The sequence below is a fragment of the Oncorhynchus clarkii genome, chromosome 5 (assembly GCF_045791955.1).
Source record: "Oncorhynchus clarkii lewisi isolate Uvic-CL-2024 chromosome 5, UVic_Ocla_1.0, whole genome shotgun sequence".
Classification (NCBI taxonomy): Eukaryota; Metazoa; Chordata; class Actinopteri; order Salmoniformes; family Salmonidae; genus Oncorhynchus; species Oncorhynchus clarkii.
The window spans coordinates 81944689-81966699 of record NC_092151.1 but is presented as its reverse complement, the minus strand read 5'-3'; the positions used below and the strand labels follow the sequence as shown (position 1 = coordinate 81966699).

The window sequence follows — 22011 nt, the reverse complement described above, 5'->3', positions numbered from 1 at the left end:
GTCCTTTGCTGTTGTTCTGGGATTGATTTGCACTTTTGCAGCTGCGTTGTCCCATGGTGTTTATACTTGCGTACAATTGTTTGTACAGATGAATGTGGTACTTTCAGGTGTTTGGAAATTGCTCCCAAGGATGAACCAGATTTGTGGAGGTCTCAAAAAAAAAAATCTTAAATGGATTGGAACCACCAAGACTCTTCCAAGAGCTGGCCGCCTGGCCAAACTGAGTAATCGGGGGAGAAGGGTCTTGGTCAGAAAGGTGACCAAGAACCTGATGGTCACTCTGACAGAGCTCCTGAGTTCCTCTGTGGAGGTGTAAGAACCTTCCAGAAGGACAACCATCTCTGCAGCACTCCACCAGTCAGGCCTTTATGGTAGAGTGGCCAGACGGAAGGCACTCCCCAGTAAAAGGCATGACAGCCCACTCAGGATCGAGGGATGGATGAGCGGAGCAAAGTACAGAGAGATCCTTGATGAAAACCTGCTGTTGAGTGCTCAGGACCACAGACTGGAGCGAAGGTTCACCTTCCAACAGAACAACAACCATAAGCACACATCAAAGACAACGCAGGAGTGGCTTTGGGACAAGTCTCAATGTCCTTCAGTGGCCCAGTCAGAGCCCGGACTTGAACCCGATCGAACATCTCTGGTGAGACCTGAAAATAGCTGTGCAGCGACGCCCTGCAGAGAAGAATGGGAGAAACTCCCTAAATACAGGTGTGTTATGGCTATGAAAAGCCAACTGACATTTACTCCTGAGGTGCTGACCTGCTGCACCCTCGACAACCACTGTGATTATTATTTGACCCTGCTGGTCATCTATGAACATTTGAACATCTTGGCCATGTTGTTATAATCTCCACCTGGCACAGCCAGAAGAGGACTGGCCACCCCTCATAGCCTGGTTCCTCTCTAGGTTTCGGCCTTTCTAGGGAGTTTTTCCCTAGCCACTGTGCTTCTACACCTGCATTGCTTGCTGTTTGGGGTTTTAGGCTGGGTTTCTGTACAGCACTTTGAGACATCAGCTGATGTAAGAAGGGCTATATAAATACATTTGCTGTGTTTCAAGCTTGTAGCGTCAGACCCAAGAAGACTCAATCACTGCCAAAGGTCCTTCAACAAAGTACTGAGTAAAAGGGTCTGAATAGTTATGTAAATGTGATATAATTTAATGTATTTTTTAATACATTTGTAAAAAAAAAGTCAAAAACAGTTATTACTTTGTGATGGTGGTATTGCGTGTAGATTCATGAGAAAATGCACACTACATACTTTTGTATGTGGACACTTGGTTGTCGAACATCTCATTCCGAAATCATTGGCATTAATATGGAGTTCGTCCCCCCTTTGCAGCTATAACAGCCTCCACTCTTCTGGGAAGGCTTTCCACTATATGTTGGAACATTGATGCGGGGACATGCTTCCATTCAGCCACAAGAAGCTTTAGTGAGGTCAGGCGATAAGGCCTGGCTTGCAGTCAGCGTTCCAATTCATCTCAAAAGGTGTTCGATGGGTTTGAGGTCAGGGCTCTGTGCAGACCAGTCAAGTTCTTCTACACACCGACCTCGACAAACCATTTCTGTATTGACCTCGCTTTGTGCACGGGGGCATTCTCATGCTGAAACAGGAAAGGGCCTTCCCCACACTGTTGCCACAAAGTTGGAAGCACAGAATTGTCTAGAACAGAGGTACTCACCTCTTACCCTGCGAGGTCCGGAGATTGCTGGTTCTGTTCCACCTGATAATTAATTGCACACACCTGGTGTCCCAGGTCTAAAGCAATCCCTGATTACGGGAAAATAATGAAAAAATGCCTCCTCCACCAAACCTTACAGTTGGCACTATGCATTCGGGCAGATAGCGTTCTTCTGGCATCCGTCAAACCCAGATTAGTCAGTCGGACTGCCAGATGGTGAAGTGTGATTCATCACTCCAGAGAACATGTTTCCACTGCTCCAGAGTCCAATGGCGGCGAGCTTAACACCACTCCAACGGACTCTTGGCATTGCACATGGTGATTTTAGGCTTGTGTGCAGCTTCTTGGCCATGGAAACCCATTTCACGAAGCTCCCGACAAACAGTCATTGTGCTGATGTTACTTCCATAGGCAGTTTGGAACTCGTTAGTGAGTGTTGCAACTGAGGACAGACGATTTTTCAGCACTCAGCAGTCCCATTCTGTGAGCTTGTGCGGCCTATCACTTTGCGGCTGAGCCATTGCTCCTCGACGTTTCTACTTAACTGCACTTAGTTGACCGGGGCAGCTCTAACAAGGCAGAAATTTGACGAACTGACTTGTTGGAAAGGTGGCATCCTATGACAGTGCCATGTTGAAAGTCACTGAGCTGTTCAGTTAGATTAACATTGGCAGTAGAATGGCCTATGAGATTGCATGGCGGTGTGCTCGCTTTTATAGACCTGTCAGCAACAGGTGGCTAAAATAGCAGAATCCACCAAATTGAAGGGGTGTCCACATACTATATAGTGTATTCAAGACATGGCTCATCCCAGAACTACTGCTGTACACCATTTTTCCATTCATGTCTTTACACCATTATATGTGCAATCGAAAAGTATTCAGATCCCCTTTTCCCCCCAAAAAAATTACGTTACAGCCATATTGTAAAATTGATTTTTACCGCAATCTACACACAATACCCCATAACATCAAATCAAAAGTTTACATTTTTTTAGCAAATTTATAACAAACAAAAATCACATTTACGTAAGAATTCAGACTTTTTACTCAGTACTTTGTTGAAGCACCTTTGGCAGCGATTACAGTCTTGAGTCTGACGCTACAAGCTTGGCACACCTGTATTTGGGGAGTTTATTATTTTCTGCAGATCCTCTCAAGCTCTGAGGTTGTATGGGGAGTGTCGTTGCACAGCTCTTTTCAGGTCTCTCCAGAGAGATGTTCGATCGGGTTCAAGTCCGGGCTGTGGCTGAATGTCTTTGTGTGGCCCAGAGACTTGTCCCCAAGCCACTCCTGCATTGTCCTGTTGGAAGGTGAACCTTCACCCAAGTCTGAGGTCCTAAGTGCTCTGGAGCAGGTTATCAAGGAGCTCTCTTTACTTTATTCCATTCATCTTGACTAGTCTCCCAGTCCCTGCTGCTGAAAAAAGAACATCCCTACAGCACGATGCTGCCACCACAAGTCGCCGTATGGATTGTGCCTGGTTTCCTCCAGATGTGACGCTTGGCATTAAGTCTTAGGTTTCATCAGAGTCTTTAGGCGCCTTTTACTGAGTTGCTTCTGTCTGGCTACTCGACCGTGGAGTGCTGCAGAGTTTGTCCTTCTGGAAGATTCCTCATCGCCACAGAGGCGCTCTGTTAGAGTGACCATCAGTTTCTTGGTCACCTCCCTGACCAAGGCCCTTCTCCCCTGATTGCTCAGGTTTGCTGGGCAGCCAGCTCTAGGAAGAGTCTTGGTAGTTACAAACTACCATTTAAGAATGGGGGCCTTCAATGCTGCAGAAATGTTTTGGTACCCTTCCCCAGATCTGTGTCTTGACAATCCTGTCGGAGTTCTACAAACAATTCCGTCGACCGCAGCTTGGTTTTTGCTCTAACATGCACTGTCAACTATGGGACCTGAGGTGTGCTTTTCCAAAACAATGACCAATAGAAAGTAGCACTGGAGCGTAATGTCAAATCTCAAAGCAAAGGGTCTGAATACTTCGGTTAAGGCATTTCAGTTTAACACATTTGCTAAAATTTCTACAAACTCACTTTGTCATGGGGTATTGTGTGTAGATTGATTTCATTTTAGATCAAGGCTGTAACATAACAAAATGAGGATCAAGTCAAGCGGTCTGAACAGATGTTCAGACTGGATTGCTTTATTAGACTTTGATAGAAAACAAGCCGAGGCACCTGTAAAGTTCTACACTATCAATAAATGTAGATTTCTCTCAAGTCTTTCTACAGGAAAGTGTCCCTCCAGCACGTTATGTACTGTCGGAGGATCAGTGGAGTCCTGAAACATGATTCCTATGGCATAGACTACCTACCCACCCCCCCCACTACTTATGAACATGTAATCACGTCACATCTTTTTAGGTACAGAGCCAGACGTCTGTATGAGTGTACCATGTGGTGAGGTGAAGAGTACAAGTCCTTACCCTGGTCCTAAATGTGTTTGTGACCCCATAGACATATCCTATGTTAAGAATCATTTGTTAACCCTGATCCTACTTGGACACAGATTTTAGTTAACCTTTGACTGCTATAGCCCCAAGCCAGACCAGTGATCGCCCAGCCAGCTCATACACGCCACCAGCCCATACTGGGTCTGCCCTCGATACAGACGAGCATCATGTACAGCAATGTAAATACTGATGAGTGATATTTCTTGTTGTTGAAAGTCAGATGACCTCCCTGTAGGTTGTGCATCAGACCATGTGAAAACATGCCGACAGCTACACCACAGCCAAGGATTGTTGGCAGAGGCAGTAGTGTCACTAAACTCTACCCAGACAAATGACTAACCACTTGGTACCTACATTTTTTTTCCAAGTTCAAATTAAACTAACCAAAAGTAGAATTCTGAAGACAAGTGATTCAGATATGCAAATATTGAACTTTTATTACTACAAGTATACAAAACAAAAAGTCAGCAAGTGAGAGAATGTTCATATTTACAGAAAGTGTTAGGGGACAGGCATGCTCTGCTGGCTGGATGATCAGGAAGTCAAATCACGCAGAAGAGTCAGAGGACGGCTTGGCAGGCTATGGGAAAGTAAGAAAAAGAATCAAACAGCATTAGTAGATCAGAAAGTTAAACGCCCGAACACCGCTTTAATCCAGAAACACCTACCATCCCTGTCAGGGGTCCATTAATACTGTTGAGATTAATCAGTTGGAGGATTTATGAAACCTGCACGAGTTTGTCATAGCACTCCGGTCTGTTCAAATGGGAAAAATAAAAACTGCACAGTCCCTTTCCTCAAGATACCACCAATACCAACTTCCTGCGCTGCACCCAACTCCACTGAGAATGAGTTATAAACCTATCAACTCGCCTCCTGTGCCCCTTTCTCCTGGACTTCGTTGCTGGCAGAGCCGGAGTCCCCGCTGCCATTAACTGTAGTTTCCTGCTTGTTCTTTTTAGCATCTGTGTCCTTTATGGGGCTCTCCATTTTCCTCTGTACAGGAACACAAACCAAAGTCAGGTTCTCAACATTACCTCCCTCACCTCTACTGTAACCTGCTCTGACATTGCCACACGATCACAAAGCCACTGCACCACAACCAAAATAACACTCAAAAGGAGAGGGGCATGAAAGCAAAGAAACCACCATTGGGGCAGTGGTCACCCTCAGAACGAAGAGAACGCAAGAAATTCATGCAACATGAACATACTAGTATAGGTGGCATGGATTGATTGGACTTGAGTCTACTAGTCTCAGGCAGAGCACAGTAACCTGTAGACCAGGACATGATCAGCATCATCCAAACGTCACTGTCACCCCAGGCTGGGACTAGTAGTAAGTAGCAGAGTTAACGGTCAGGCAGGAGCACCTCACCTTTTTCCTGACCAGGTGGGAAATGTCTAACGCAGAGTTGGAGGACCCACCACCAGCTGCTGACGTGACAGCGGTCTGAAACACAGGACAAGGGAATTGGTCATGAACATCAGCCTGCTTACTTAAGTAACTGACATAGGTCATTTGATTCAGTTGGCACAATGTTTCATTCCAGGTGCAAGAAACATTTAAGATGGACTTCAAAAACAGACAAAATGACTTGCTTCAAATGCTGATGGTCCACTTTTTTCTGCTGAAGCTGGGAATGCAGATGAAGTAGAGGCCCCGGCCTGGAAGAGCAGAAACCCACAGATCAATTGGAAAAACTAGCTGGATCCTCAACTTCCTCATTAGAAGTCAAGTGGACTGGACTTCTTCCTTGATCAATAAATATTTACTAGAACTGCTATACCAAGTAATAGTCATTAGGACACATTTTAGATTAAAAGGAGCATTTATTGGACAAGACCCTCCCTGTTTGACAACCAACACTGATCCTAGCCAGTAGTCTCACCAGGGTCTGTTGTATGGCCACGGAGGCCGATCCTGCCGTCCTCTGACTCTCCTTGGCGTCCTCCACCTTCTCAGCAATGTCAGGCAGCAGCAGCTTCAGCTCCTCCAGCTCAGTCTTCCCCTCCTCAGCACCATTCTCACCCTTGTCAAGCACCCCCTGGAGCATGGCTAGACACAGAAACAAGGTATGCAAGTGACAGGTCAGAGATTGACATGTCATAGCTAGTGCTGTATCAGGACTGTGCAGGTAGCTTTGAATCAAGTACAGAAAGTTAATGTCCTCACCCAAATTGTTACTGATAAGAGACAAGAAACCCAACAGCCAGTAAAATATGCTTTTGGTTCATTAACCAACTCAGCTGGGACAGTAGGCCGAAGCGGATTCGATAAGGGGTAACATTGGACTAGCAACACCTAGGTTGTGGGTTGAAAACACTAAAGTCTGCTAAAAATAATAATATTTATCCATCTTACCCAGGCGGCCCTCAATGACCTTGACAGAGCTGCTGTAGTGCTGGATGGCCTGGCTGTACTGGCCTGTGTAGCAGTAAGTCATTCCCAGCTGGTAATGAGTCTCAGCCAGCAGACGGCTGTGGGGGGGCAGGTGCTTCAGCTGCAGGGCCAGGCAATCCTGGAAGTCCTCCACCGCTGCAGGGTAGTTACCTGGGAGAAGCAGTGCCAAGCTGAGTATGAAGTGATTACAACTACAAACATCTGTCGTGGTGCAAGGATTTAAGACCCGAGGTAGAGCAGGGTTTCCTCACCCTGCTCCTCCAGTAACCACAACAGTACACATTTACCGTAACCTGGACAAGCACACCTGATTCAACTAATCACCAAGGTGTTTGTCCAGGGCTACAACAAAAACATGTACTGTTGCGGGGGGTACTCAGGGAACATGTAGAGGGAAGGGCAAGCTGATCTGAAATAGAGTCTGAAGTCAACATAACTACATGGCTGTGTTCAATAGGGCATGCTGTAGCAAAACATTTTAAAGACCCTACAAGGACCAGCACATAAACATACCAGATTCAGCACCAACTTCTCCCAGCTTCAGATAGGCCTGAGCTGCCATCAACTGGTCCGCCTCATTCTCCTTCCTGTTTGGATGAGGTGGTAAAGGGAAGCAGGTGAAAGTTAATCCATGGAAATCATGTACACTAAAAAGTTTGACAGACTTTTACAGGGAGCACACGGTGGCTGAGTTTACCTTTTATAGATGACCTTGGCAACCTCTAGCATCTCCCAGGCCAGCTGCAGGTTACCTACTTCCTCTTCACTCTCCTACAAAATATGGGAAGTGTCAAACAAGGTTAGAACACTATACACACACGTATGTGGACAACCCCTTCAATTTAGTAGATTCGGCTATTTTAGCCACCTTTCCAACAGTAAATCAGATTTCTGCCCTGCTAGAACTGCCCGAGTCAACTGGAAATGTCTAAGAGCAAGAAAGGCTGAGCTGTAAAGTGTTAAGCAACGAACTCAGAAAGGGACTCAAGTGCTGAAGAGTAGAAATTGTCCATCGTAACGCACAGTTCCAAACTACCTCTGAAAACAACGTCAGCACAATAACGGTTGTCGGGAGCTTCAGGAAATGGGTTTCCATGGTCGAGCAGCCGCACACAAACCTAAGATCAGCAGACGCTTGGCATTGCATGGTGGAGCAGTGGAAACTTCTCTAGTGATGAATCACACTTCACCATCTGGCAGTCCAATGGACAAACCTGAGTTTAGCTGATGCCAGGAAAACACTACCTGCCCAAATGCATAGTGCCAACTGTAAAGTTAAATGGGGGAGGAAGAATGTCTGAAGCAGTTTATGGTCCGAGCTAGGCCCCTTAGTGCCAGCATACACTGACATTCAAGATGATTGTGCTTCCATATCTACTGCAACATTTTGGGGAAGGCCCTTTCGGTTTCAGCATGACAATGCCCCATGCAAAGAGAGGTCCATAAAATAAATTGTAGGGATCAGTGTGGAAGAACTTGATTGACCTGCAGAGCCCTGACCTCAACCCAGTCAAATACCTTTGGGAGGAATTGGCACACCGACTGCAGCCAGGCCTAAATGCCCAACCTCACTAATGCTCGTGGCTGACTGGAAGCCAGTCCACACAGAAATGTTCCAACATCTAGTGGATGTTGGGGGGGGGCACCATATTAATAGAATGATGAGTAGGCGTCCACATACTTTAAGTCATGTAGTGAGTCTTCATAAATGAATTGTGACAAAGGGATATCTTACCTTGTCGTCAGCAGTGCCTTCCCCTTCTTCATCATCATCATCATCATCATCTAAGGGTGGATGCCAAAAGAACAGTAAGCCTAAATTGCAGCTGTACGTGTCAGGAAAACCAATAACTGTACATAACCAGAGACTGAGGAAAAGCTTGTCTTTAGTAGTAATGTGACATCAGAAGTGCAACGGTGCAGTGTAAAACTTCAATTTGCAAGAGAATAGTTAATTTACAATCCCTTTACAGCCCTACTGTAGATTAAACAGCAATTGTGCAAAATCCACATTTAACGTCCTTCTGTCCCAATCCACGTGGTGCACCCAAACAGTCCTACACCAAGTCTACCTTCACCCTCTTCCTCAACTTCTTTGCCATTTCCATTCTGCTCTTCAGTCTTCACACCTTCCACTTTCCCTTCAGGAGTCTTCTCCACCCCATTCACAGGAGGTTCGAAATGCTCGTTCCCATTCTTGACAGGAGACTTGGCAGCACCCTCAGCTGCACCCTCTTCCTCCGCTTCCATCTTCCCCTTTGGCTCAGTTGCCCCAGCTTCCCCATGAGTGGTTTCCTTCTCAGCCATTGCATCATAGACCTGCATTCGAAGCTCGTCCCTTGTTTCCTCTGAACCAGATGCATGAAACCTTGTTACATTGTTCACTAATATACTATTAATGAGCGCATGTAAAAATGTATCTCCCTCTGCGCCCAGACCACGAACAAGTCCCCCACCACCGCCTCAGTGAACTGAGCAGACTGGTGAATGTGGCCCATTCCCTCTCAGATATAAGACTGCCATTAGAGGGCACCACCTTGCCCAGTGACCTATAATGCTAATGTCATAATGACACTTAACCTACCAACAAAAGAAGCAAGTTTGGCACTGTACAAGTCAATTGTACCAGAGAAATGCAACAAGCAGCCGTGAACAAAATGGTGGTCAGGTTGAGAAGCTACTGCTCACCATCCAAGTTGTCAGCGCTCTCAAACTTGGAGTTCTCCTGCTTCTCCCCCTCTTCAGATGACTCCTCAGGGACTCCCTCCAGAGCGTCACCCAGGACAGTGTTCTCCATCCTGCACCACCACAAGCAGCGACTTAATTTGAATATACATAACTCAGAGCGTGGTGCTGGCAACAGCTGTTTAACTGAATACATGCAGTATCCTACTTCCACTTACCTGGCAAGCTCCAGCAGAGACTTCCCACACAGGAAGAAGGCCTCTCCACACTCATCTGCAGTGTCCCCATACCGCTCAGCCCTGAGGGAGAAGGGAATACAGTGTTTACTGGCTGATCTTCACCATTAGTCTGGATTTGCCTCCCTCCCCAGCAACTTTTGGTGTGCCAACAAATGGTTGGGCCAGCATACATGACCTGATCAACTTTGATACGCCGGTAAGAGATAATCCAATCATTTGTGAATTTGTTTCATAAAACACCCCTCATTTTGAAACAAATGTCTAGGAAGGCAGATTCAGACTGAATATAAACTCAGCAAAAAGGAAATGTCCCCTTTTCAGGACCCGGTCTTTCAAAGAATTCGTAAAAATCCAAATAACTTCAGATATTCGTAAAGGGTTTGAACAATGTTTACCATGCTTGTTCAATGAACCACAGGTGCATGTTTATTAATTATGAAACGGTCGTTAAGCCACTAACAGCTTACAGAAATTAGGCAATTAAGGTCACAGTTATGAAAACTTAGGACACTAAAGAGGCCTTTCTACTGACCTTGAAAAACACCAAAAGATAGATGCCCAGGGTCCCCTGTGTGAACGTGCTGCAAGGAAGCATGTAGATGAGGCAAGGGCAATAAATTGCAATGTCCGTACTGTGAGACACCTAAGACAGCGCTACAGGGAGACAGGACAGACAGCCGATTGTCCTCGCAGTGGCAGACCACGTGTAACACCTGCACAGGATCGGTACAGCCGAACATCACCTGTGGGACAGTTAGGCAACATCTGCCCGAGTTATACCAGGAACGCACAATCCCTCTTATCAGTGCTCAGACTGTCCACAATAGGCTGGACTGAGGGCTTGTAGGACTATTTTAAGGCAGGTCCTCAGACATCACCAGCAACAACGTCGCCTATGGTCACAAACCCACCGTCGCTGGACCAGACAGGACTGGCAAAAAGTGTTCTTCACTGACGAGTCACAGTATTGTCTCACCAGGGGTGATGGTCGGAGTCGCGTTTATCGTTGAATGAATGAGCGTTACACCAAGGCCTTTACTCTGGAGTGGGATCGATTTGGAGGTGGAGGGGCTGTCATGGTCTGAGGCCATGTGTCACAGCATAATTGGACTGAGCTTGTCGTCATTGCAGGCAATCTCAACGCTGTGCGTTACAGGGAAGACATCCTCCTCCCTTATGTGGTACACTGCCTGTAGGCTCATCCTGACATGACAATGCCACCAGCCATACTGCTCGTTCTGTGTGTGATTTTCTGCAAGACAGGTATGTCAGCGAAGAGCCCAGATCTCAATCCCATTGAGCACATCTGGGACCTGTTGGAGCAGAGGGTGAGGGCTAGGGCCATCCCCCACAGAAATGTCTGGGAACTTGCAGGTGCCTTGGTGGAAGAGTGGGGTAACATCTCACAGCAAAAACTGGCAAATCTGGTGCAGTCCATGAGATGCACAGCAGTACTTAATGCAGCTGGTGGCCACACCAGATACTGACTTACTTTTGAGCCCCCCTTTTGTTCAGGGACACATTCCATTTCTGTTATTCACATGTCTGTGGAACTTGTTCAGTTGTTGAATCATGTTCATACAAATATTTACACTTTAAGGTTGCAGAAAATAAACTTAGTTGACAGTGAGAGACTTCTTTTTTTTTGCTGAGTTTGTATCAATTGAGAGAATAGCAGAATTAACTTTAGGATGAGTCGTCCAGCAATGGGATCAGGTCAAGAGAAAATTCCATTACCAACATCAAATCCACAATAAATGAGCCTCATAACATTTCATATTCACAGTTAATCCAAGTCATTTGGTCTCAGTACTCACAACATGCCACAAGCCTCCTGGAACACGTTGACTGCAGAAACTACGTCACCCATCACCAGATGCCTGTTCCCAGCACCAATCAATTTCTTTGCCTCAGCCATCACGTCGACTGAACTGTGGTACACGTCGGACAACCAAAATAATATTTTTGTATTTCACTTAAACCCATTGCATGAAAAGTCCCTGTGGAGTGAACTCAAGAACAAGTCAAACTTCATAAAATCTGTATAAATTCAGGAAGTGCAGTTTCTCACCTGTCTGCTGCAACAGCACTTGAAGAGCAGGACTTTTCTTCCATGCTGAAACAAAGTGACATTAATGCAGTCAGACTAACATTGTCTAGTCTAAATAACTTAAAGTCCATTGTGAAAACCAAAGTTTTGCTGAGATGCCTGGTTTAAACCTTTTCCGACGCAAGGGCTGAAGGTACCCTTGGAGCAACAACCTCGTTCGTCTGTCGATAGACAGAAATCGCAGTATGGGAATGACAATTTTTCTATCGGATCGTCTTTAAAACCTGCTTCGAACGCAAGTGTTCTTCTCGGGAGTGCCGCCATCTAGGTAACGAGTGTTGGAATAACAACTTATTTTTTGCAAGTTTACACCGACTTCACTTAAACGGCGTTTGCGTTCAAACACCCGAATAGCTAAAAAGTGGCCTTCGTAGTTTACGTATAGGAAAGCTTTTTAAAATGTTCGTAGTTAGCTACCACATGTCACCACAGCTAGCACGTGCATTTCTTGAGTATTGGTAGGTGAAATTGCTTCTTGCTTTGCTAGCTACCTACTTTTCTATGCAACTAACGTTAGCAAGCAAATATAATTATCTAACCAGTTCGGGCTAACGAACGTTGCTGGCTAAAGTAGGTAGTTAACTAATTAAAGCTGACGTTGGCCAAGAAAAATTAACGTTTTGAAGTGCAACAAAACATCGTCAAATTCGAGTGAACTGTAACTACTCTGCTAATGTAATGCAATTCGTATCCATGCAAACTAGCTAACCGTAAGACTACGCTAACGTTTCATCTGCGGCTAGCGCCAACCTTTGGGTTAAGTGTAACGTTACTTAGCAACGTTAGCTAGTTGGCCGCCACTGGCCGTGGAGCGGAACGTCTTGCTATGGTGCATGGGAACAATTTCTCCATAGATAACTGTTAATTAACGTTGACTAACAAGTTTCGACTAGTTATCTGTAGTACACCACGACTTAAAAACGCTGCTGTAGCTTGTAGGCAAGCAAACAGAACAAAGGCTAGATAACAAAGCAGAGATGGATAGGCGAAGGCACACACAAATGGGCTCACCTTGAAGAGTTTGAAGCAGCTGCTGTTTCCTCAGGCATGTTAGTGAAGCGACTGAGACTATTTCGTGTAAATTAACACAGATGTGTCCAGGAATATATCAGGTTTAGCGCCTGTTCATTCTTTCACTTTGTTGGCGCTTTTAAATACTGACACGGTGTAACGCTTCCGCTGAACTTTCAACTTGAATTTCACTGAACGCGGGAGATTACATTTAAAGGGGAACTACCATGATACAATGTAACATTATTAGAATCATTGCTTGATCGATCATCTGAAAGGCCATTCAACTAATCATCAAAATCATCAATCAATCCATTGCATGTAGCCAACTTTGTTACTGGTAAATACCAAACGTCAATACATTTTAGAACCTGATAAAATATATTGTGTGCAGAATATATATCGTTATTAAATTATACGTTTTACAGCGGGCTAGTGGCGCAATGGATAACGCGTCTGACTACGGATCAGAAGATTCTAGGTTCGACTCCTGGCTAGCTCGTATCTTTTTCATGTCCCACATGCTCTTTGACTTAGGTTAATTAGAAATAATAATTGACTGGTAAACGTACAGACAGCACATACTATACTGTATATATATATATATATATACATACTATATATATATATAGTATGTATATATATATATACATATAGCAGATAGCATATATAGCATATATATAGCATATATATAGCAGGATTCTTGACTTTTAGAACATTTCGATGTTAGCTTATGCTTATTTTATTGTGCTGGATCTTGCTATATATATAATATATACATACTATATATATATATATATATACACACAATATATACACTATATATATATATATATAGTATATATATATTATATATATATATATAGCAAGATCCAGCACAATAAAATAAGCATAAGCTAACATCGAAATGTTCTAAAAGTCAAGAATCCTGCTTTCATCCAAGAGGTCCAGGGATGTCTTCATGACTGGGACATCGGAATGCCTATATATTCTTTTTTTTAAATGTATTTTATATATGTGTCGTATACTTTATTTTTATAAGAAGCTCAAGCTACTCATGGACTTGCAAGTAGGAAATATCTCTTTATGTTGAGTCGGTTGTAAAGCACTGGGCAGCAAGGTGATAGATGGGTTCAATATATTTAAAATACAAAACATATTTTTATTTTATTTAAGTCAAGTCAGTTTAAAACATAACACTGCATATCCATAAACATGTCACTTCAGTGCTTTTGTGCAGCCCGAGTCCAAAAGCAGGTCAGACAGAGTTGTTAGACTGTTTCTGCATGTTAACTCTCCATTCATAGTTTTCCCTCCTGGTAAACAAGCATTGTAATTAACCCTTGTCACAAAAGCAAACAGGGCAGTAACAAACAAAAAAATATTATGAAGAACATGCTATGTCCCAATACTCAAAAATACCCCTTTTCTTGTCACCCCACGCCACCATGACCAATGATCTGAAAGAAGATGGATTTTCCACAACCTTCTTTCCCCTTAAGCCAGGGCTGCCCAACCCTCTTCCTGGAGATCTACTGTCCTGTAGGTTTTCAGTCCAACCCTAATTTAGCGGTTCTGATTCAGCAAGTTAAGGTCTTGTTGAGCAGCTAATTAGTAGCATCAGGTGTGTTAAATTAGGGTTGGACTGAAACCCCACAGGACTGTAGATCTCCAGGAAGAGTGTTGGGCAGCCCTGCCTTAAATGTCCCTCTTTCCCTTATCAAATCAGTGGTTAGGAAGGAGGAAGACATTTAATGGAATTGGGACACAGCCTTGGAGGGGGTTGAGGAAGGGGAGTGAGTTCCCAAGGCACAAAATAGGGCAGCAGAGTGGGGAATTGCTCAATAGGGGTCACTGAAGGGGTAGTGTGGATGTCCTGCATCCCTGGGGACGGGCTTCCCATCAACCTGCAACAACAATTGAAAAAAGTTACAAACTAGCCAGGAGTCAAACCTAGAATTGACTTATCCGCAGTCCATTGCGCCACTAACCCACTGAAAACTTTATGGTGAAATGTCAAGAGACACCGCATTTTGTTTACTTTCTTCTACCAGCTGATAACATACCACAGATATAGTATCAGCTCACTATACCACATTTTACTATTGTTAGCTGGCCATCACATAACCCATAGAAATTCAATAACAATACTCTCTGGTCTCACTTCTGTTGTACACATATATACCACTAGAAGAGCTCTAAATCCACTCACTGTGATAGTTGGTACAATGTAGCGCCAGCCTCTGTTCAATGCTGTTATACACTTCATCTCTTCCGCTTCAAGGGTAAAGTCAAAGACCTGAGGATGCACACACATTTAGATTAGGTGTACACTCAGTAGTCAAATAAATCATTATTACATGACTACATGATGGGACTTCTGCAAACAGTTTTATGAGATGGGTAGTAGTAGTAGTAGTAGTAGTAGTAGTAGTAGTAGAGTTTTTGGTTTCTCGCAGTAGTAGACTGAATTGTGCACCAATTTACAATTATAGATTGTCATCATACAATAGAACACTACAAAACCACAATACTTGTGAAGAAATAGGCTTAGATAACAAAAAAATACAAAATATCCACCTGAATATTCTCTTTGATCCGAAATTCTGTCACACTTTTAGGGATCGTCACTATTCCTCGCTGTGTCTGCCATCTAGCAAAGAGACAAGATGTGCATGGTTTAATTTGGAGAGAAAAATTGTCTACATGAAAATCAGGATCTGACCACTAGACCATATGACTGTTTGTTTTAGTCATTTATTTAATTAATTATTGTGCTAGGTGGGGAGGTCTTAATATATTTGGTATGTGCTGTGTATACTGGTACATTTATCCTGCCTACCTAAAGAGGAATTGGGAAATGATAGATAATAGTTACGAGCTAACCTGGAGTAGAACCTAGAATCTTCTGATCTGTAGTTAGACGCGTTATCCATTGCGTAACTAACGCGCTTATTGGCTAAAGGCAAGGTGTGTGTTCTTGTTTGTGTGTTTATTTTACACCCGTCTCACTGTACAGGCCCTGACGCGAGAGGATGTGTTCATCACTTCTCAGTTGTGGAACCTGCTGATAGGCTCATGGCAGAATATCAGCTTATATTCTGTACTTAATCAGTGTATTTCAGGTGTCTTTATTCCTGGCATTTGTATATGACATGGGGATGCTGGGTTATCATTGTGTAAAGAGTTCTAGGATAGAACATTATAGAACATTACTCACCTAAGGATTATTTGTGCTGGGGACTTGTTGTACTTCTTGGCCAGGGTGTCGATTGCTGCTTCATCCAGGAGGACGGGCTCATCAGGATGCTTCCATGCCCGATCCGGTGACCCCAGTGGGCTGTACGCTGTAATCACCAGGCCTCTGTCCCGGCAGTGTCCCAGCAACTCCACCTGAGCCAGATACGGATGGCTTTCCACCTGGAAAACAGAGAAACAAACAGTGGGCAGTGGGCTAGTGGTGCAATGGATGACTACGGATCCGAAGATCCTAGGTTTGACTCCTGGTAAACTTTTTCAATATTTATTCAACTGATCGTAAGGTAGGGAGGAATAATGTACACACAGCACATGCCACATATCAAGAACTCCCTACCTAGCAAAATAGCTCATAAACCAAACACTCATATGTTGTAGTATTTAACAGTCAACAAACACTTGCTGTATTTCTGACAGAGACACAAAGAGACAGTAGGTGGAGGGTTATATGCAAAGGATATTGGAAGATGGACAGTAGCCTGAGAGAAGACTGGTTGTGGCAGTGATGAAGAGACAAACATACAAACAAATACAACCACTTTCAGTAGGCTAGTGGCACAATGTATAACACGTCTGGCTACAGATCAGAAGATTCGAGGTTAGACTCATGGCTAGCTCAGAAGCTTTTTCAATCGTTGCCCAACTGATCTTTAGGTAGGTAGCAAGGAATAATGTACGCACAGTCAGCACAAGCCACATATCTCCTTACCTGAAGCACAGTAGGTTTGATGTTGGCTACGGAGAGAACGTCGTCTATCTGTTTGCTGTTGAAGTTGGACAGGCCGATAGCCCTGACCAGGCCCTTTCCCACCAGCTTTTCCATGGCAGCCCAAGTCAGCTTGTAGTCGATGTCGTCGTACAGCAGGGTGCCGTCCTCCGACTTGGGGAAAGGAGCGTCACCTTGTCTGTGGGGAAGACAAGGGGAAGAGCAGGCATAATGTAAACTGTACAGTCATGATGACCCATGTACATGGTTTAAAAATTCAATAGGAGGACCATAGAGTTAGTTTAACTACACAGCCACTGTAATGTGAATAGATCATTCAAAAAAATTGTAATAGCGCGTGTACCCAAATCGGATTGAAATTAAAAGGAAATTCCGTCTGACAATTCTACACATTTATTTGCTGTAACATGTTCACGAATGCCAGTTATTATGCCTCTTTATAACAGAAGCAATGTTGAGTAGGCCAGATCCCATGGAGGCTACTCACTGGAAGGCGTAGGGCCAGTGGATGAGGTATAGATCCAGGTACTCCAGACTCAGCTCCTTCAGTGTCTTCAGCAGAGCGGGCTCCACATCCTCCGGGTGATGCTGTGTGTTCCACAGCTTGGAGGTGATAAACACATCCTCTCGCCTCAAGGCCTGTATACAGAGACAGGTGTAAACAAAGACCACACAAACCTTTTGACCCATCATTGGGCCAGTAGTGCAATGGGTAATGTGTCTTGACTACAAATGTGAGGTTTGACTCCTGGCTAGCTCGTAACTTATTTCAATCATTCACATGCCAAATATACTATCAAGACTTTGTCCAGCTAGCACAATAATAACAGACCGACTCTGTCCATCTCAGTATCTGCCAATGGAGTCTATAGTACTAAGCCTTAGATACCATGTTTATAGTGCTCTGGTCGAAAGTAGTGCACTAAATTAGGGACTAGGGTGCCATCTGGGACGCAACCTTGGTGTTGACTTACTTTGTCAGGGCCAAGTGTCTCCTGCAGAGCTTCTCCGATCTCCACCTCGTTGCCATAGATGGCAGCACAGTCGATGTGACGGTAGCCAGCCTGCAAGGCCCAGATTACTGCCTGTTTAACCTGGAATACAGTCAACCCAACAAGACAACCACTGCTTACAAAAACCCAAACAGCAAGCTAATATTAATACTACACTGCAGATGAGTTAGGAGAAATATTTGATGAAAAAGATGAACCTTGCCAGGTTCACTCTTCCATGTTCCCAGCCCAAGGAGAGGCATCTTCCGCCCGGTGTTGAGAACTGCAAAGTCATTTTTACCTGCCACTGCCATGTGTACCTGAAGACAGAGCAGAATCAAGATGTCAGTCAATCAAAAAGCCTTTGTGATGTTCACATTGTGCATCTCAACATTGTGAAGTGGCTTACTCTTATTGTGTCCTTCAGATCACTGGTTTGCATTGCCTGTAAGTCTATGGGCCTAACAGGCGAGATAGATGTTGAAACTTTCAGCTTTTGGGGCCTCCTGTCTACTAGCACACTCCACTAAGCCTCCTGCCCATGGCTCATATGAACTGCTGCTGACTATCACATGACTTCCTTCCTGACCAAAGCATGGGTGGAAATTCGCGTTTCTGTGTCAACAGCTGCACGAGACCTGACCACACCTGGACCCTACTACTGTACTCTTTCTCAGCTAATAGTATTGATACCATTTTCAGCTAAATCAAACTGTCATTGTGAAATGTCATACAATAACAATAGTTTCATTACCATGGCCAGTAGAAATATCGAATCTGATCAATAATCACGATGCGCAATCTGGAGCAGAAACCGGCTGCGGACAGACCAAAGCATGTCTGCAATCAATTGGTAATAAACGAGGTAGGGTGGACAAAGATATCAGTTAGATAATGCACAAAGGCAATATTCCAAAATATTGACATTTCATCGATAAATAATCTTTAATGCATGCTTGAAGAAGCTAGCGATACAAATGTAATTCAGTGCTATGATGATCTCGATGTCACTTACGTATCATTTCCTCTACATTATTATTGGCGATTTAACGTTATCCTTTCATTTTTTGATAGTCAATTCACCTGCCTTATGCAACATATACGTTTGAGAATCTGATCCAAGTAGATGTTATGTGCTGCATATTCACCCAGTCAGTGGACCCTAATTGAAATGAAACCAACAAAATACACACACTGTCGTACAAAACGTCTAGCAGCTGTATTCATAAACATCCCACTTACTGGTATCAATCTGCAAAAAAATTAATAACTCTCTTCTTCAAAGCCCTGGCCACAAATAGTCCAATTTTAGCTGTTCAACAAAATCCGACTTCATTTTGCTGATATTTCCGTTTCCAGGGTTTGATTCAAGAGGGCTGTCACCATAGAGATAAATAGACTACTCATAATGGATATTTAAGAAATAACGCCAGAGGGGTGTGATATATGGCCAATATACCACTGCTAAGGGCTGTTCTTATGCACGCAACACGGTGTGCCTGGATACAGCCATATACCACAAACCCCTAAGGTGCCTTATTGCTATTATAAACTGGTTACCAATGTATGTAATTAGAACAGTGAAACAAATGTTTTGTCATACCAGTGCTATGCAGTCTGATATACCATAGATTTCAGCCAATCAGCATTCAAGGCTCGAACCAACCAGTTTATAAAGCCCATTTTAACATGGACATTGACATTGATGGCTTCCACCATACTTCTGCCATTTTAAAGTAGTAAAAGTTGTCAACTGGGTGGTGATCACTTATGTATATAAACTCCAGATTTCTGATGCTATGCATTGGCCATTAAGAGGCTTTGATGCCACTGTATGGCCATATTGGCACTCCCAAGTAGGAGCAGTCCACCATATGAATGAGGGACAGTACCATTAGTAATCTCTAAACAAATTAGTTTAAAAATAAATATTTAAAAAGTATCATTATTTTATTTGTATGTTTAGCTCACATGATATAATTTCAAAGTATGCATTAATGTGTCTGTAATAGAATAAATGTGGTAAAAACAAATGTAGACATTAATAAATGCATTTTCTATAGCTTCCAAAATGTTTTTTACAACAGTGAGGGAGTGCCAAGATGGAGGCATTTATTGGTGGGGATTCCTATGGACTGTAGCCTCAATGGCACTGCCTGTGCGATCACAGATATAAAGATGAGTCCTCTATATATCTCTATGGCTATCACAGTCCGTTCAAAGGGCTTCATTTTTCTGTGCAAGAAACCATCTAGATTTAACAATTGATTTATATATACACTAGATTACCTTTTGGGGGCGCTGTGTTGAAGCCGACGCGCCTCCATCTTGGCACTCCCTCACCATAGAAAAACATATTTTGGAAGCTATAGAAATGTATTTATTAATGTCTACATTCGTGTTTGCCACCTTTATTCTATTACATACATCTTAATGCATAATTTGAAATTATATTATGTGAGCTAAAAAAATTACAAATTTAAAAAATATTTTCCTTTAAGTATAATACTTAAATATATGTAATTTTTTTCCTTGTAACATTTAATTGAAATACTGTAGAATTCCATTCATTCATATGGAGGACTGCTCCAACCACTGCTTGGTTTTAAACTAATTGGTATGACAAAACATTTGTTTTTACTGTTCTAATTACATTGGTAACCAGTTTATAATAGCAATATTTTACCCCCAATTTTGTGATTACAATCTTGTGTCATCGCTACAATGGGCTCGGGAGAGGCGAAGGTTTAGCCAACCCGAAACATGACCCGCCAAAACACGCTTCTTAACACCGCCCGCTTAACCCAGAAGCCAGCTGCACCAATGTCGGAGGAAACACTCTTCAACTGATGACTGTGGTCAGCCTGCAGGCTTCCGGCCCTCCACAAGGAGTCGCTAGAGCGCAATGAGCCAAGTAAAGCCCCGCCGGCCAAACCCTCCCCTACCCCATACGACGCTGGGCCAATTGTGCGCCGCCCTATGGGACTCCCGGTCACAGCCGGTTGTGACATAGCCTAGGATCGAACCCAGGTCTGTAGACCGCTGCGCCACTCGGGAGGCTCCAAATCAAATTAGATTTTAAAGCTAGCTTTGAGTTAGCTTGCTTAAAGGGATTGTTCACTTAAATTACTAAATATAATTGATTTCCTTACCCTGTACACAGTCTATGGACAAGGACAAGCTATGACAGCAAGCCATGCTTTGGTTTAGTTTCCCTGACAATGTTTTAGCATTTTTGACACAATTCCCATTCAAGTCATGGTACCTACAGAGCCTTCGGAAAGTATTCAGACCCCTTGACTTTTTCCACGTTTTATTACATTTACATTACAGCCTTTTTCTAAAATTGCTTTAAAAAATGTTCGCCCTCATCAATCTACACACAATACCCAATAATGACCAAGCAAAAACAGGTTTCTAGAATTTTTAGCTACTTGATTAAAAAAAAAATACAACTATGACACTTACATACAGTGGGGCAAAAAAGTATTTAGTCAGCCACCAATTGTGCAAGTTCTCCCACTTAAAAAGATGAGATAGGCCTGTAATTTTCATCATAGGTACACTTCAACTATGGCAGACAAAATTAGAAAAAAAATTCCAGAAAATAAGTATTTGGTCAATAACAAAAGTTTATCTCAATACTTTGTTATATACCCTTTGTTGGCAATGACAGAGCTCAAACGTTTTCTGTAAGTCTTCACAAGGTTTTCACACACTGTTGCTGGTATTTTGGCCCATTCCTCCATGCAGATCTCCTCTAGAGCAGTGATGTTTTGGGGCTGTTGCCGGGCAATACAGACTTTCAACTCCCTCCAAAGATTTTCTATGGGGTTGAGATCTGGAGACTGGCTAGGCCACTCCAGGACCTTGAAATGCTTCTTACGAAGCCACTAATTCGTTGCCACTCCTTCGGTGTGTTTGGGATCATTGTCATGCTGAAAGATCCAGCCACGTTTCATCTTCAATGCCCTTGCTGATGGAAGAAGGTTTTCACTCAAAATCTCACGATACATGGCCCCATTCATTCTTTCCTTTACACAGATCAGTCGTCCTGGTCCCTTTGCAAAAAAACAGCCCCAAAGCATGATGTTTCCACCCCCATGCTTCACAGTAGGTATGGTGTTCTTTGGATGCAACTCAGCATTCTTTGTCCTCCAAACACGACGAGTTGAGTTTTTACCAAAAAGTTATATTTTGGTTTCATATGACATCCTCCCAATCTTCTTCTGGATCATCCAAATGCTCTCTAGCAAACTTCAGACGGGCCTGGACATGTACTGGCTTAAGCAGGGGGACACGTCTGGCACTGCAGGATTTGAGTCCCTGGCGGCGTAGTGTGTTACTGATGGTAGGCTTTGTTACTTTGGTCCCAGCTCTCTGCAGGTCATTCACTAGGTCCCCCCGTGTGGTTCTGGGATTTTTGCTCACCGTTCTTG

General features: G+C 43.5%; 2 protein-coding genes and 1 non-coding gene across 6 annotated transcripts; 1 reads left to right on the top strand and 2 right to left on the bottom strand.

Annotated features, from left to right (window-relative positions):
- Window positions 1–4558: 4558 nt before the first annotated feature.
- LOC139410256 (histone-binding protein N1/N2-like) lies at window positions 4559–12753 on the bottom strand. 4 transcript variants are annotated; one of them, XM_071155727.1, is made up of 15 exons: window positions 12596–12738; window positions 11546–11590; window positions 11292–11405; window positions 9454–9534; window positions 9239–9348; window positions 8624–8898; window positions 8286–8327; window positions 7248–7321; window positions 7064–7137; window positions 6512–6700; window positions 6039–6205; window positions 5749–5814; window positions 5525–5599; window positions 5021–5143; window positions 4559–4727 (listed from the first exon to the last, which is right to left on the bottom strand). In XM_071155727.1, the coding sequence occupies exons 1-15, from the start codon at window positions 12631–12633 to the stop codon at window positions 4695–4697; spliced, it is 1506 nt and encodes a 501-aa protein (XP_071011828.1). In that variant the 5' UTR covers window positions 12634–12738; the 3' UTR covers window positions 4559–4694. The 4 variants fall into 4 exon arrangements, with proteins under 4 accessions (XP_071011828.1, XP_071011831.1, XP_071011829.1 ...); XM_071155730.1 differs by lacking the exon at window positions 8624–8898 and having other exon boundaries at window positions 8286–8335; window positions 12596–12753; XM_071155728.1 differs by lacking the exon at window positions 5021–5143.
- Window positions 12754–13024: 271 nt separating this feature from the next.
- On the top strand, window positions 13025–13097 carry trnar-acg (transfer RNA arginine (anticodon ACG)). Its single transcript has one exon. It is a non-coding gene; the product is annotated as a tRNA-Arg (tRNA).
- A 639-nt stretch (window positions 13098–13736) lies between these two features.
- Window positions 13737–18953, bottom strand: LOC139410255 (aldo-keto reductase family 1 member A1-B-like). The gene is made up of 9 exons (XM_071155726.1): window positions 18815–18953; window positions 17791–17892; window positions 17555–17674; window positions 17068–17219; window positions 16563–16758; window positions 15816–16015; window positions 15176–15248; window positions 14808–14894; window positions 13737–14502 (listed from the first exon to the last, which is right to left on the bottom strand). The coding sequence occupies exons 2-9, from the start codon at window positions 17884–17886 to the stop codon at window positions 14437–14439; spliced, it is 990 nt and encodes a 329-aa protein (XP_071011827.1). The 5' UTR covers window positions 17887–17892; window positions 18815–18953; the 3' UTR covers window positions 13737–14436.
- Between the last annotated feature and the right edge of the window lie 3058 nt (window positions 18954–22011).